This window comes from Struthio camelus, chromosome 25, assembly GCF_040807025.1.
Source record: "Struthio camelus isolate bStrCam1 chromosome 25, bStrCam1.hap1, whole genome shotgun sequence".
NCBI classification, from domain to species: domain Eukaryota; kingdom Metazoa; phylum Chordata; class Aves; order Struthioniformes; family Struthionidae; genus Struthio; species Struthio camelus.
Genome location: NC_090966.1, coordinates 829946 through 842920, shown reverse-complemented (window position 1 = coordinate 842920; position 12975 = coordinate 829946). Strand labels below are relative to the sequence as shown.

The window sequence follows — 12975 nt, the reverse complement described above, 5'->3', positions numbered from 1 at the left end:
ATCAGGCACCACAATCCTTAACCGTGACACTTACTCAGACACAGAGAGGAATGCTGTCTCTTGGCCAACCAGTTTTACTATTCAAGTCCAAAGATAAAGCAGTTACTCACACTTGCAGCAGTTAAACAGGATGCATTAACCTTTAATCAGACTGGTGCTGAAAGCAGGTGATAAGGACAGTTACCATCAACAGCTGGTCAAAACCTGCCCATCCTCAAAAACAAGTCTTGCAAGTGAACACAGTGGCCAGAGCACAAAGCAGCACGTGGATGGGGCACACCGGTTCCCCCCGCAACCCTGAAGTGCTGCAGGTCTTCCTTTAGGTGCAGTTCACAGAAGTTAGTGTTCTCCTTTCCAGAGGCAGGTGAGACTTTCATGAAGGAGGCTGAAAAAATCACAGGTAACTAGCCCTTCTGTGGGCAAGGGAAATGTTCAAACCTTGCTGCTTTCCCCCAGCTAGGACAGCTCCTACAAGCAGCTGAGCCAGGCAGGAGATGACCAGCTTGTAAACCAGCTTGTAAAAATCAGTTACAGCCACAGCTGCTCAGCACTGAGCTGGCATTAAAGCGTTTGCCCTGGCACTACTGTAGGAATAACAGTTGATGTTCATCCACATCGGGGAGCACCATCTTCTAGCTACCAGCATCAAGCCGTAAGACAGTATTAGGACTTGAGCAATTTGCAACTGCTCTATCTGATATTCAGATCACTGTAGCATTTCCTTTACCAAGAGCCTGTAGGTGAAGCAATCTCATAGCTGGAACTCATATATATTTCATAAGATTTCCTTTCTATCGCTGTAGAACAGCATTTACCATTGCTGAGGTCAGAGCCAAACCCTGCTCTTTCAGTTCAGTCAGAATAAAAACATAGCATTGCTCTTGGCAGCAGACATAAATGTATTTGCAAATACATTTTTCAAGGCTCCACCCTGTAAATTCACATCCACCCTGTAGCAGCATGTGCTTAATTACAAGTCAGAAAGGGGCTTTGCTCTATTCTCAAATCAAAACATGCTGTTGCTGCAAATCCTAGGCTAGCGTGAGGATGCAGCCAGTTTGGAAGCCCTTTCCTACATCTTGTTTTGCTTCGCTTAAAGCAGTTAGAAGTAAAATTGATCAATTTGAAACACAGACATAATCACTTCACCATTCTTTGGTACAGACATTGGCCACAATAACTGACTGGGACGTTTGACACCACAAGCACATGGCACATCTGGAGTTAAAGAGGTTTGAAATTTCTTTTTTGCTATGTAAATGTAAGAGGAAATGCTTCCAAAGACCCACTCACCAGCCACGTGCCCAGAATTTCTGTTGCTTTTTAAACACACACCATATTCATAATTAATTTTATCCTTTCAGAGTCCAACTGAAAAACCACAGCTATCGCTTCCGTTCTCCTTTTTGTGTCCTTTTCTTCTCCTTTTCCTTCCGCTCTTGCTTGGCTAGTTTATCCTTCTCTCGCTGGAGTTTGTCTTGCTCTTTCTTCTTCTGGAACTCATCTCGCAACAGCTCCCGTTCCAGTTTTCTGGCATTCAAGACATCCTCCACATTTGTGTTTCGGAACAAAGCTAGTTGTGAGTTAAGGACAGACAACGTGCTCTGTCTGAACACACACAGCCTCCTCCTTCTGGTGATTCTGGGGGTCTGTAAACTAGACAGTGGATTTAGCACACAGAGATTGGTTTATTCTATCTCCTCCTCCACCTACTGTCACATCTCCCCTCCGAAGGGACAGCAGTCAGGGCTGTGGGGCGTCTTACAGCTGCTAGCAGAGCACAGTTTTCGCAGAGGAAGGAAAAAGGCAGCAATTCTGTCCGCTCTGTCTCATTCCTCACCCCAAACTCCAATTCCTTTGCCCTAATTACAGCTCACTAGTGCAGCTTTGCGGCCACATTTATCAATGGTAACATCTGAGGCTCTCCTGCCTCTTGCTGATGGCTGTATCTTGAAGGATCCCAACCTTGCCCTGAGCAAGGCAGAGTTTTGCCTCCATAAGCCTAGCAATAATTCACCTCAGGCAGATCTCAGCTGCTCCTTTTTCTCCCAAGGGCTCCACGGAGAAGAGAAACTGCACAGCAGCAACCAACACTTGTACAGGAGGTGGTGCGCAAGAAAAAGTAACCTTTCTGACTCCCACTTTTGCTTATTCACCAAGCAGGTAAGGAATTTGGGAATGAGAAACGAGCAACGGAGAAAGAAAAAGGAATCTCTGCTTGTTTCTTCAAATGGAAGAGTTATGTAGAGTAAACGTTCACTCCACGTTTTTCGTAGAGAAAATCACATTGCCTGCAGGTTCTTAATACTAATGTGTAAACATTTTAAAAGCCTCTAGGAATCTAAGGAGAAAGAAAAATAATACATAGGTACAGCTTCCTTGGGTGCATTTAGTACAGCTGTATATATGCTACAGAGTTGCACCACTCTGATTAGAGCTGACACATCACAGGGACCAGGAGCTGACAACCAGCTGCTGCAACACATCCCACTAGCTGGACTAAGACGACTTGCACCAGCAACGTGTGCGTGCCTGTGACAGACAACATGGCACCCTCCGTACATGACTATATACAGCCACAAAAGGCTGTCATCTCAAGATGATACCTTCATCCTCTCCGTGGGGCAGTTGCCTCAGGAGGTTTAACTGGCTCTGTAACAGAAATGGAAATGGTATCACACAGACAATACTGTCTCAGATAGCTCTACCCATCCTGCTTCCTGGGTAGGAAGGCTACAAACACAGCAACGGATGAGCCAGCTCACATCAAAGATTGACATAGCGCCACATCCTCTCTCCCGTAATGGCCAGTGACAAATGCTTTGGGAAGAGCAGTAGAAAAAGAGAGTAGATGTCTCCCCCTCTGGCTCTTCCTCCTATCAGTAATTTAGGGACAAGAACAATTTAGGTTCCACATTTTAATTATATACTGCGATAAAACCTGTTTCCACCTTACACCTACCAGCTGGGGAGCGCAAGAAATGACCCAAGCTACTGTGTTTACAAAATCCTGAGATGATTGGTCCTTGTTCACTGCCAAAGTTCATGTGCACTATGGCCTTATATCGTTTCACAGTGGTTTTGTTTCTATCACACTTTTAATAATTCCTGACATGATTTGCTTCCCTGGAAACCACTTGCTATTAAGCTGATGTTTTGGGAGAATTGTCCATATCAGCACTATGTTCTGTGAAGCTTTGGAGGGGATAGAAGAAAGAAGAAAGGAAGGAGTAAAGAAAAAAAGAAAATGACAGGATTGGCCTCAGCTGTACACACAGGGCAGGGAAAGGAGAGCAGGAAAGCAGATGAACCTTTAAGTTTCTTTACAAGTAAGGTCAGGCTACGTAGAAAAAAGGAATCACCAATACTAAAACGTGGCACTAAAAGGAGGCACTAAAGAAACAGTAAGCACAAACACGGAGAAGAAAGGATGGGAAACTCACCATGGAAGCTGCCTTTCTTCTAAAAAAGCCTGACTGATTGAGATTTTAAAGGATACATTTTTCCGATCCAATATTTATTGCTGTTGCACTGGATCCATCCTGTTCATCCTCACCAGTGAGAGAATTAAGGAAATTTGGACATTGATAATGAACTCATGCCTCTGTACAGTCACACTTGGCTCAAAACATCAAATAACAATTCTGCCAAGAGACAAGGAAGAAACTAAAAACTGATACAGACAGCCAAAGCCAAAGCAAGCATAAAACATGCCGTTCAACTCTTCTGTCTGCTCGAGCGCCAGATAAGACTCCCTCTTACTCAACTTTGATCTCTAAAGAAGAGTCTGCTCTTCAGCACTATGAAGAGGTAACTTTAAACTCTCCCACTCTACATGTGCCCTCTCTAAAGAAGACCTTTTCAACAGATTCCTTGCCAGAAAGCAGGAGATAAATTCAGTACGTTAACTACCATGCACGGAGTGTTACTGGGATATTGGAGGCGATACGTTCATCAATATGCCCAGACTGGACAAACCCCCGACACAGGCAAGCATATACTGCTGGAGAGTTTGGAAACAGTGGGAGAACATACTCAAATGGGTGTCTGCACATGGCACTCCATAAACTAGGAGCTTCCACGTTTTTTTTGCAAGGAAATTATTTCACTGTGGAGAAAGAAGATTGAAAAGCCCCTCCAACCCTTCCCACTAGACACTGCAAAACTGGAAAGGCGCTTTAGAAGATTCTTAATAAAACATCTTTCTTCAAAGCAATAAGTCTTGACTGGGTCAGGAAAAGGATATTCCTCCTCATCTGTCACATTAGCATACTGGGCCAGGAGGGCAGCCTTCCTTTGCTTCTCTTCCTGGGAGACCTCCTTCGGCTTCACTACAAGCTTGGCCTGCTTCTCCATCATGCTGGCAATTGCTTGGATCTCATCTGGCAAGGAGAAAAATCAAGAGCATCAGTCCATCCCTGCAAGCGCAGCACTGAAAACCTAGCTGACAGGTGCCACATACTGCTCCCAACTCGCACATCTGCTGTCCCCAAAAGGCATTACTGAGAATTCAATCTGCGCCTTGCAAGAGCAGGAGTTACAGAAGAGCCGCAGCTCCCGGCCCAAGCCACTGGCCACCGAGGAGGCGGTTCATACCAGCAGGGCATCTGAAGTCACATGCCATCTTCTCCTCACAAGGAGGAATTCCCCCGTGCTGTCTGCATGGATTAGACATAGTTTTTCCTGGAGTAAGGGAAGTTTTGCAATGAAATTTATGCATTAGCAAGATTTTAGCTAATGAAAATCCATTTTATGGCATTCTCATCCAGTTAAAACATACTGGGCATGTTTATTCAATTGCACAGATATACTGATCAGTACTTTGAATTTTCAGGATTCCAATTTAACATGGTTTTAATACTCCATCTTTTCTACCTACCTAGGGAAACAGTTGATTTACCTTTCAACATTAAGTTCTGTTGTCTATTTCTTAAAATGACATTGTTTTTGACACCAAATAATATTTGTTTAGTTGGTTAATAAATTATTCTCAGGATTTTTTTTTCAATATAGAAAGGCTGCTACACATTGCCTGTTTGGTAAGGTCACGTTTCCATAAGGCTTAGATCTTGTGCCCAATTTAAAAGCTAAAAGATTCCCTCCAAGCTTTTTCTTTCACACATTTCCTTCTCCTACCAAGAGCTAACACCCAATATATATTTTCATTAAGTCAGAACAAGTAGATATTGACTTTAATGGGGATTGGTTAGGTCAAGGGTAGGGTACTTCAATGAATTTTCAGGGAAAGACACTTAACCACTCTGCAGCTGAGCTGTCCCACCTATAAAGAGGAATTAAGCGAAACCAACATTTGCGAAATACTTTGAGATTTAGACAAGAAAAGTACTATATAAATGCAGGTCTTATTAGCAAGGGCTCACTGTGGAGAACTACTTCTAGAACAGCATCAAGTCAGTGACAATATTCTGTTTGCACAAAAATCAGCAACAACAACAACAAAAGCAAAGCAAACAAAAAACAAGTTTTAGCCAAAAGGGACATACATTGTTACCAACACAGGCCTACAATTAGGTCCCATACGCTTAGAAGATTACCAGTTGAACCATACAGTATGTTTAAACCAGCAAAATCTTTCCAGTGCATGATTTCATTGTATTCAAGAGCTCTACTTGCTGACCAGAATAAGCCTCCCCCAATGAACAAGAACAAAAAGGACATCTTTGCTCCAGAGCCGACAGCTGAAGACAAGGGATGAATTCAGATAGGGCACAAAGAAACAACGGGACTACGTAAGTTATTGTGAAAGTAGCAGCATTAGTATAGCAGCAGCAGCCTGACAGAGTTCTTCCCCCCCTACAAGCATTTATTGGAAAAAAAGGAAAGGTTTAAGAGAAGATTTGGAAAGAGAAAAATAAGGATGCTTTCCTAATGTGTACCAGGACCTTCTCCTGGGGTGAGCAGAAGCACAAGGGGCAGCACAGAGGCTCTCCATAGGTGCAGTTATAGTAGTATAAAAGTGCTTGCTTCCCAAACTAGCATAAACAGAAGCACTACACACATTTTATACCATAATAACTGCATTTATCATGAGAGCCCTAGCTGCCACAGCTACATCATTTAACGGAGATTAAGCCCTAGGTTTTTTAATGAAAGGATATTTTTTAAATCCTGCAGAAAAAAATTAACTTTCTCCTCTGCAGCATTATGAACCCAAAGAGCAGCACGATGCTAGCAAAAGCCAGAAGTGAAACTACTCAACTTCATTTCATATTTCAAGACAAAAAAAGTAAATAAGCAGCAATGGCAATGAGAAGCAAGTCAGATCTGGAAACACATTAGCAACATTGGTTTTAACTCCTAACAGGATGAACGCATAGTTCTCATCCTGGTAAGGCCCTGCAATGTACTCACACCGCGTGGAAAGACACTCCGAGCAGTGACACTACCTTCTTTTTTCTCTTTGGCGTCAACAATCTGAGATTCAGACCACTTCTCGACTACTTCCCTGCAAACATCGTTTAAGAGATCTTCTTCCTAGTAAGGGAAAAGAGACTTCTCAGTCTTAGAATAAAGTCAGTCTGTTTTAAACGAGCATGAATCAGATATGAAAAGTACCAACTCCAAAGAACCTGAGTACAAGGCAGCAAGCCCAAGAGATAAAGTTTTTCCCATGAAATCTACTTATTAAATGCACACATAAGACTTTTATTAACCTGGGGCAGCAGGACAATACAAGTCAGACGCGCTTACTTGTTTACACAGCTCAGAACTAGATATAGCCTCGATGACTACACAAATGTGAACGCACCATGCCAGGAGATGCTCTATTGCCACAGTGTTTTATTTTTGTGCACGATGCTGCTCTAGTGATACATGCTGGTTTAATAGAGGCAGGCTATCTAGATAAAACAGCCCTACCAACACTGAAGAAAGGTAACCAAGTTATCTTAACTCTAGCCAACTACTGTCCAGCATCATACCTCTTCTTGAGCAAGGCTGCAGAGAAGCTAGTTAAAGGCCACCTCCAAGCCAATCTAATTCAAGTTAATAAATTAGACTGAACACAACATAGTCAGGGCGAGCACAGAGCTGAAACCACTTTGGTGCATAGACTCTCATCAGCAGATAAAAGAGAGAGATTCTTGTCCCCATTGACCTGTTCTAGAGCATTAAACACAATCGAGAGAGGAGGCAGGGGAATGTATTCAAATTGTTATTCATTACTCAGGAAGAACTTAAACCACAGGAAGAAAGAAGATGCATTCAATTAGCAACAGAGAGGTATTCCCGCCACCAGAACCTTTTGCCTGTGGTGGTCCAGTACGAACAAATCCCTCCCCAGTGTCTAAATGCAGTTTCTTAGTGAACTGATCAACACTGCAATTTCAAATCCCAGCAGTGGGCAGATGACACACAACTCTACCATGTTTCAGCACACGTGGTCACAGCATTTCTATGAGGCTAGCCCACTATCTGATAAATTCAGGCTACAGAAGCCGAATCTAGGCAAGAAAAATGATCCTAATAAAACTGAAAAGGGTTTTGAAGAGTTGCAGCCAGAAGCAGTTGACTGGGAAGATGTACATGTGCAACGTGTGCTCAGTAGCACTAACTCACACAACAGCAAATATGTCCACAGTTTAGGAAAAAATGGCAGCAGAGAAGCACAGGGCAAATGGGCTCAAGGAGAGTTAATAGCAAACGGAAACTTGCTAACCAGGGACACCTCAGGTATGAGCCAACCAGGATTACGAGTCTTCCCCTTCCTCCGTCCCTTTGCAGGTCTGCCCAGTGCATTGCAGGTCTTAACATCTAGTGGTTCAGGCCAGATCCAGGCACTGCCTGAAACTCCTTGCAGTCATTTTCCTCTCCTTGGTCAGCAGTACTACACTTCAGCAGGGACAAATTAGGCAGCAAAGCAACGGTCACCTCTTACTGGGGCTGTTTTACCACCCATGACGACCGCCTACTCTGCCTGTGCCTGAAAAGCAGTAAGTTAACACCATAACCTCTGTTGAGAAAACAAATTACTTACAGAAGTGCAGAACAACCCAGCTTCAGCTGTCTGTGCCTTTCCTCCCTTTTTACAGCCAGGCATTCAGTAACTGGCATTTGGAACACAAGCACACCAAACCTGCCTACACAGACTTCTCATCAAAGAGGTATCAAGTTCACAATCCTCATCTTGAAAACGTGGGCAGTAGGTACCTAAAAACCACTTTCAAGTTCTAGCACAGTCATGGAAAACATTACTCATCCAGCAGCCACAAGGGGGACAGGAAAAAAGAGTTAAGTTTTCCACAACTGTGGAACAGACAAAGAGATAAGGAAATATCACATGATCTTTCCACCTTTTGCTCCAACAAAGAGTAAATCACACAAAGAGTAAAACCGTGCCAGGCTACAACAGCTAAGCACAAACTTGTCCATGTAAGAGACAGGTGAGAGGAGAACAGATAGACCATTGCACAAGGTTGCTGAGCACTGAGCTCTTGAACACAGTACAGGACCATACACGCATCAGAATGAGGTCCCTGCGTTAGGGAAAAGACACTCCAAGGACAAACATGCAGAATACTCAAGGCTGTGAGTAAGGAAGTGATCTGCAAACAGAAAAATAACAAAAGGAAGAAGGGTTTGTGATTCACACCAATATCAGACCCATTTTAATCAGTTAACATGCCTCTAACCTGGGTATATCCAGAGGACAGAAGACATACTGTTCATTAATATCAAGTATAAGAGAGGTGGGTTTAGGTTTGGAAGAACCCACTGACCCCGTTCCTGTTGGGAGATGACACTCTGAGATCCTCATAGGAACACGTGCTGGCTAAGCAGAAAACAATTAGGATGATGTGCAAAGAAACACAACTTCAAGTGACAGAGGAACCTTTCCAGCCCTTCCAGAAAATGGATTAAGCTACAAAAAGACAATGAAAATCAACACGGTTCAAGGACAAAGAAGGCACAAAGATATTTAACTGCTAGAAACACTCATATTAAAAGGATTCTCCTGGATGGACAGACTCTGCCAAGTGCTGGGAATACTAGAGCACTGGAATCAAGGCTGGCAAAATGGTTAGCAACCATAAGCCAGTAGAGGAGGCTGGGAAAGACACAATCCTGTACGCTTGGTATCATTACGCAGGAAGAAGAAAATCAGGCAAGTGACGATAAAGGAACAGCAACAAGTAGAAAGAAAAATGAACTGCAGAAGACTAAAACCAATGACAGAGAGACTTCTACCTCAAAGGAGGGTTTGAGCAACAACAAACAAATCAAGTATTTGTATATCAATGTAGGCGGGTCTGTGAAGGGAGAAGAACATGAAAATCAGATGTTCTAGTGACCCTAGAAACACGACAAAACCCAAGAAACATTAACACAGCTTTGAAGCTGAAGAGTCCTCGTAATCAGAAAGGAAGAAACAGAAGGTCAGGATGGCAGTGTAGGAATGGACGTGAATGAAGCAACAAAAGAGAAACACCATGTGGCAGCCTAGATAAAACTAAACCTTTATGGAAGGATGCAAAGAGAAGTTCTGCCACATAGTGCAGGAGGTTTGCTGTATAACCCTTCTGTCTTACAGCAATCTGGATAAAGACCTCTACAGGTCTCTACACTGTATCCTTATACAGTGATTGCTGTCACTTTGGGACACTCCCTTTCCATGTACAAGACTGGAGAACAATCCAATATTACCTACTAACACTGGTGGAGTTCAGATAGTTGTGAATGTGATAGGCAAATGTTTTCTGTGAAATACTCCCTAAACAAACAAGAAATGACGTTATTTTAAAAGTTAGCAAATACAGAGAATAATGAAAATACACTTGGACCAAGTGATCTGGAGTCTGTTCGGTTTAAATAGAGGAACAGAAACAGATCTTGATTCTAAGTTTCCTGATTTGAAATGGGTAAATTTAAATAACTCAGGTACCTAACCTGTGAAATTGTTGGAACTGAGGAACCAGGGACACGAGTGAAGAGGTAGCCTGGAATTTCTTTTAGTCAGCATTGCTAAAAACAAAACAGTGAACTGGAATTCGTATATAGAACAAAGAGAAAAGAGATGGCAAGGACCTCAGAGTGGATGAAGAATTATTTCAGTATAACAGAAATAAGTAACATCTAAAATAAAGAAAAAAGCGCACTGATCAGAAAAGAAAGAAAAAACATGCCCTAGGGGTTCAACTTTTTACAGGAATTGTCAGGAAATCAAACAGAGTTAGAACTTGCAAATGAAGCAAAGCCAGCACGAGAGTCACTGACATGCAAAAGAAAATGGAGAGAAGAAATAGAACCATCATGCAGCAAGTACAGGATTAAGAACAGCCCAAAACTAGATGAATATGGAAACTGCACTAGCTTTCAAAAATTGTACTGGTGGCAGCACAACAGAAGGGCAAGTTAGCAACAAAGAGAAGATGGAAAATACCACAACACGATGCGCCCATCTGCAGGGCAAGGGAAGGCCAACAAGCTACACACGCCTCCAGAGCTCAGAAGGAATATCACATGAAAACACAAAGCCCGCCCCAGGTTTGCAAGTCTGTGGCCAGTGTAGTCAGAGATCAGATCCAGGCTCGGCCTTTGGTGGTGGAATGAAGTGAGCCTGATAATTACAGGCCGGTTAGTCAATCTCAGCTATACACAAGGCTTCAGAACAGCATTTCCCAAAAACATTTTGCTCCGTCTCCTATTCCAATAGGATTTACTGTTCATCCTCCCCTCCACCTTCTACTACTGTAGGCACATGGCCACGCTGGCCCAATTGTACTTCCTTCAGAAACTAACTCACACCCCTCATACGTACTGCTGGTGCCACAAGGTGGGGAAGTGATGATGGAAGGTGAGGAAGAGATGCTCTGTATGTTAGGAAAACTGCTCTAAAATGGCAGGCGTTTAGTTCATGGAAGGAATTATATGACATAGTTGCCTGTGATAACACAAAAATAAATGCAATGACTGAGTTTGTCCCTTTGAGTTTTATGCTCCTAAAGTGACAGTCTGGGAGAAAATCAGTGATAGCCATTGAGTAGACTGTTCTTTAACATCAGTATGCACTTACTATTTAACATTTTAAGCTACAAATGCAGTAAAAATCACATAGTCTCCCCTCAAAAGGGATGACTCCTGGAAAGAAAGTCTTGCACTCTCTTAACTTTCTTTCATAAAAGTCTGGGAGAAGAGATGAACACTGCCCATCACTGGAAACCAGAGAGGCTGTGGAGTCTCCTTCCCTGGAGATATTCAAAACCTGCCTGGACATGGTCCTGGGCAACCTGCTCCAGGTGACCCTGCTTGAGCAGGGGGGTTGGACTAGATGATCTCCAGAGGTCCCCTCCAACCTCAACCATTCTGCGGTTCTGTGAAAACTCAGGCCTCTAGCCAAGCAAAGCTAGCAACAAGTTTAGTCTCTCCCCTAATTACTAACTCCAGCTGCAGTCTGACCCAAATGACTGATTCCTAGGAGGTACTGCAACAAATGAGATCAGCTAAGAGCACAATAAGCATCGAACGTAGCTACAATTCAGTCATTTTAAAGAATGTGTTGTTACAAACCACCTCTTAAAGTACGCTTTGGATTAACAGACAGCCATCCAGCTCACATACTAAGTTGAGCATCCGCTGCACAAAAAAGCCCTCCTTTTCCCCCCAAAAAAGCCAAGCTTTGCCACAGCTGAAGTTTCCAATCGGTCTCAAAATGGGTACACCGTTGCAAAGGTATGTGTACATCTGAAGGGAACGAAACAGAAACACAGCTAAAAACCGACAGTTAGAGAAACTCTCCACCAACTTGATTATCTGCCTACCCAGAAGCATCAGCAGTGCAAAAAGGTTTCCTGGGGGATGAAAGGTGCGCTGAGGCATGTGCATCCCTGCAAGTCACCCCCTGCAGCCCCCTCCTTATGTTTTTCCAAGCTGATCGGCCCTAAAGGGAGCAGCCTCACCGGGACCGCAGCTGCCCGCTACCTCCTGCTACCTCCTCCGGAAAGCCTCCCGGACAGACAGAAGATTCAGCGATTTGTCCCGAGCTGCTGACAGCTGAATATTGGCCCCACGCAGCAAACGAGGGCGCTCTGCTGCCTCCCGGGGGACTGCCGCCGCCGCGGGGCAGCGCGGAGGGAGAGAGCCAGGCCGCTGCCGCCGGTAACGGACACATACCGCTAGCAGCCGCCGGCCCGGGAAGGGCCCGTACTTGTAGCCAGGGGCAGCGCGGCGATGCCGGGCCAGCCCGTTCCCGCCCGCAGAGCCGCCGCCGCCGCCCCGCCGGGCCGAGCCGAGCCGGTCCCGCCGCCACCCTCCCCCACTCCCGGCGCGGCCCAGCGGAGCCCGCGGCCCGCTGAGGCAGGGCGGCCCCAAGCCCCCGCCGCCCTCACCAGGCAGGCGGCCAGCACGCTGCGCAGCGCTTCCAGCCTCTCCTCGTCGCTCTCCTCCTCGCGAAGCAACCCCTGGATGTAGGCGCTGTACACGGCGCGGTCCAGCCCCAGCACCTCCAACCGCCCCGCCAGCCAGGCCGCGAAACCCCCCGCCTCCGCCACCCTGGGCGCCGCCATCTTGGAGCGCCAGAGCCACCGCCGCGCGCACGCGCGCGCGGAGCCTGGCGGGGCGGCGCCACCGCGCTACGGCGGCCGCTGGGGACAACCTTGGCGCGGCGCCGTTGGCGGGTCGGTGGCCCGCCGGCGCGGAGGCTTCCCTTCTCCCCCCCCCCGGTGTCCGCGGTCACGGCGACGGTCAGCCCCTGTGCACGGTCGGGTCAGGCTGCGCCGGGTGCCTCAAGGCCTCCGCTCAATAGCTGCGACCACCCTGTGCCGTTTCCTGGGCGACCACCCTGTGCCGTTTCCTGGAGCAGCCCCCGCTGCCGGCCCGGCGGGGCGCTCCCCCGGGGTGAGGGGGCACCCGGCGCTCGGTGGCGGCCCGGGGTTTGCAGGCGGCGGAGCGGCAAGGAGCTGGGCGGGGGGGGGGGCTGAGTGCTGCGCTGACGTCGCGAGGAGCCGCGTGTCCCTCTGC

General features: G+C 45.9%; 1 protein-coding gene across 1 annotated transcript; it reads right to left on the bottom strand.

The window, feature by feature from the left end:
* Window positions 1-116: 116 nt before the first annotated feature.
* Window positions 117-12921, bottom strand: CCDC43 (coiled-coil domain containing 43). The gene is made up of 5 exons (XM_068919308.1): window positions 12345-12921; window positions 6408-6495; window positions 4247-4382; window positions 3500-3558; window positions 117-1573 (listed from the first exon to the last, which is right to left on the bottom strand). The coding sequence occupies exons 1-5, from the start codon at window positions 12519-12521 to the stop codon at window positions 1386-1388; spliced, it is 648 nt and encodes a 215-aa protein (XP_068775409.1). The 5' UTR covers window positions 12522-12921; the 3' UTR covers window positions 117-1385.
* Between the last annotated feature and the right edge of the window lie 54 nt (window positions 12922-12975).

Coding starts and splice junctions, on each gene's coding strand:
- CCDC43 (XM_068919308.1), bottom strand. CDS start 12,521: ATGGCGGCGCCCAGGGTGGCGGAGGCGGGGGGTTTCGCGGCCTGGCTG. Junction 6,496..12,344: donor GCGTGCTGGCCGCCTGCCTG/GTGAGGGCGGCG, acceptor TTCCCTTACTAG/GAAGAAGATCTCTTAAACGA. Junction 4,383..6,407: donor CGCCAAAGAGAAAAAAGAAG/GTAGTGTCACTG, acceptor TCTCCTTGCCAG/ATGAGATCCAAGCAATTGCC.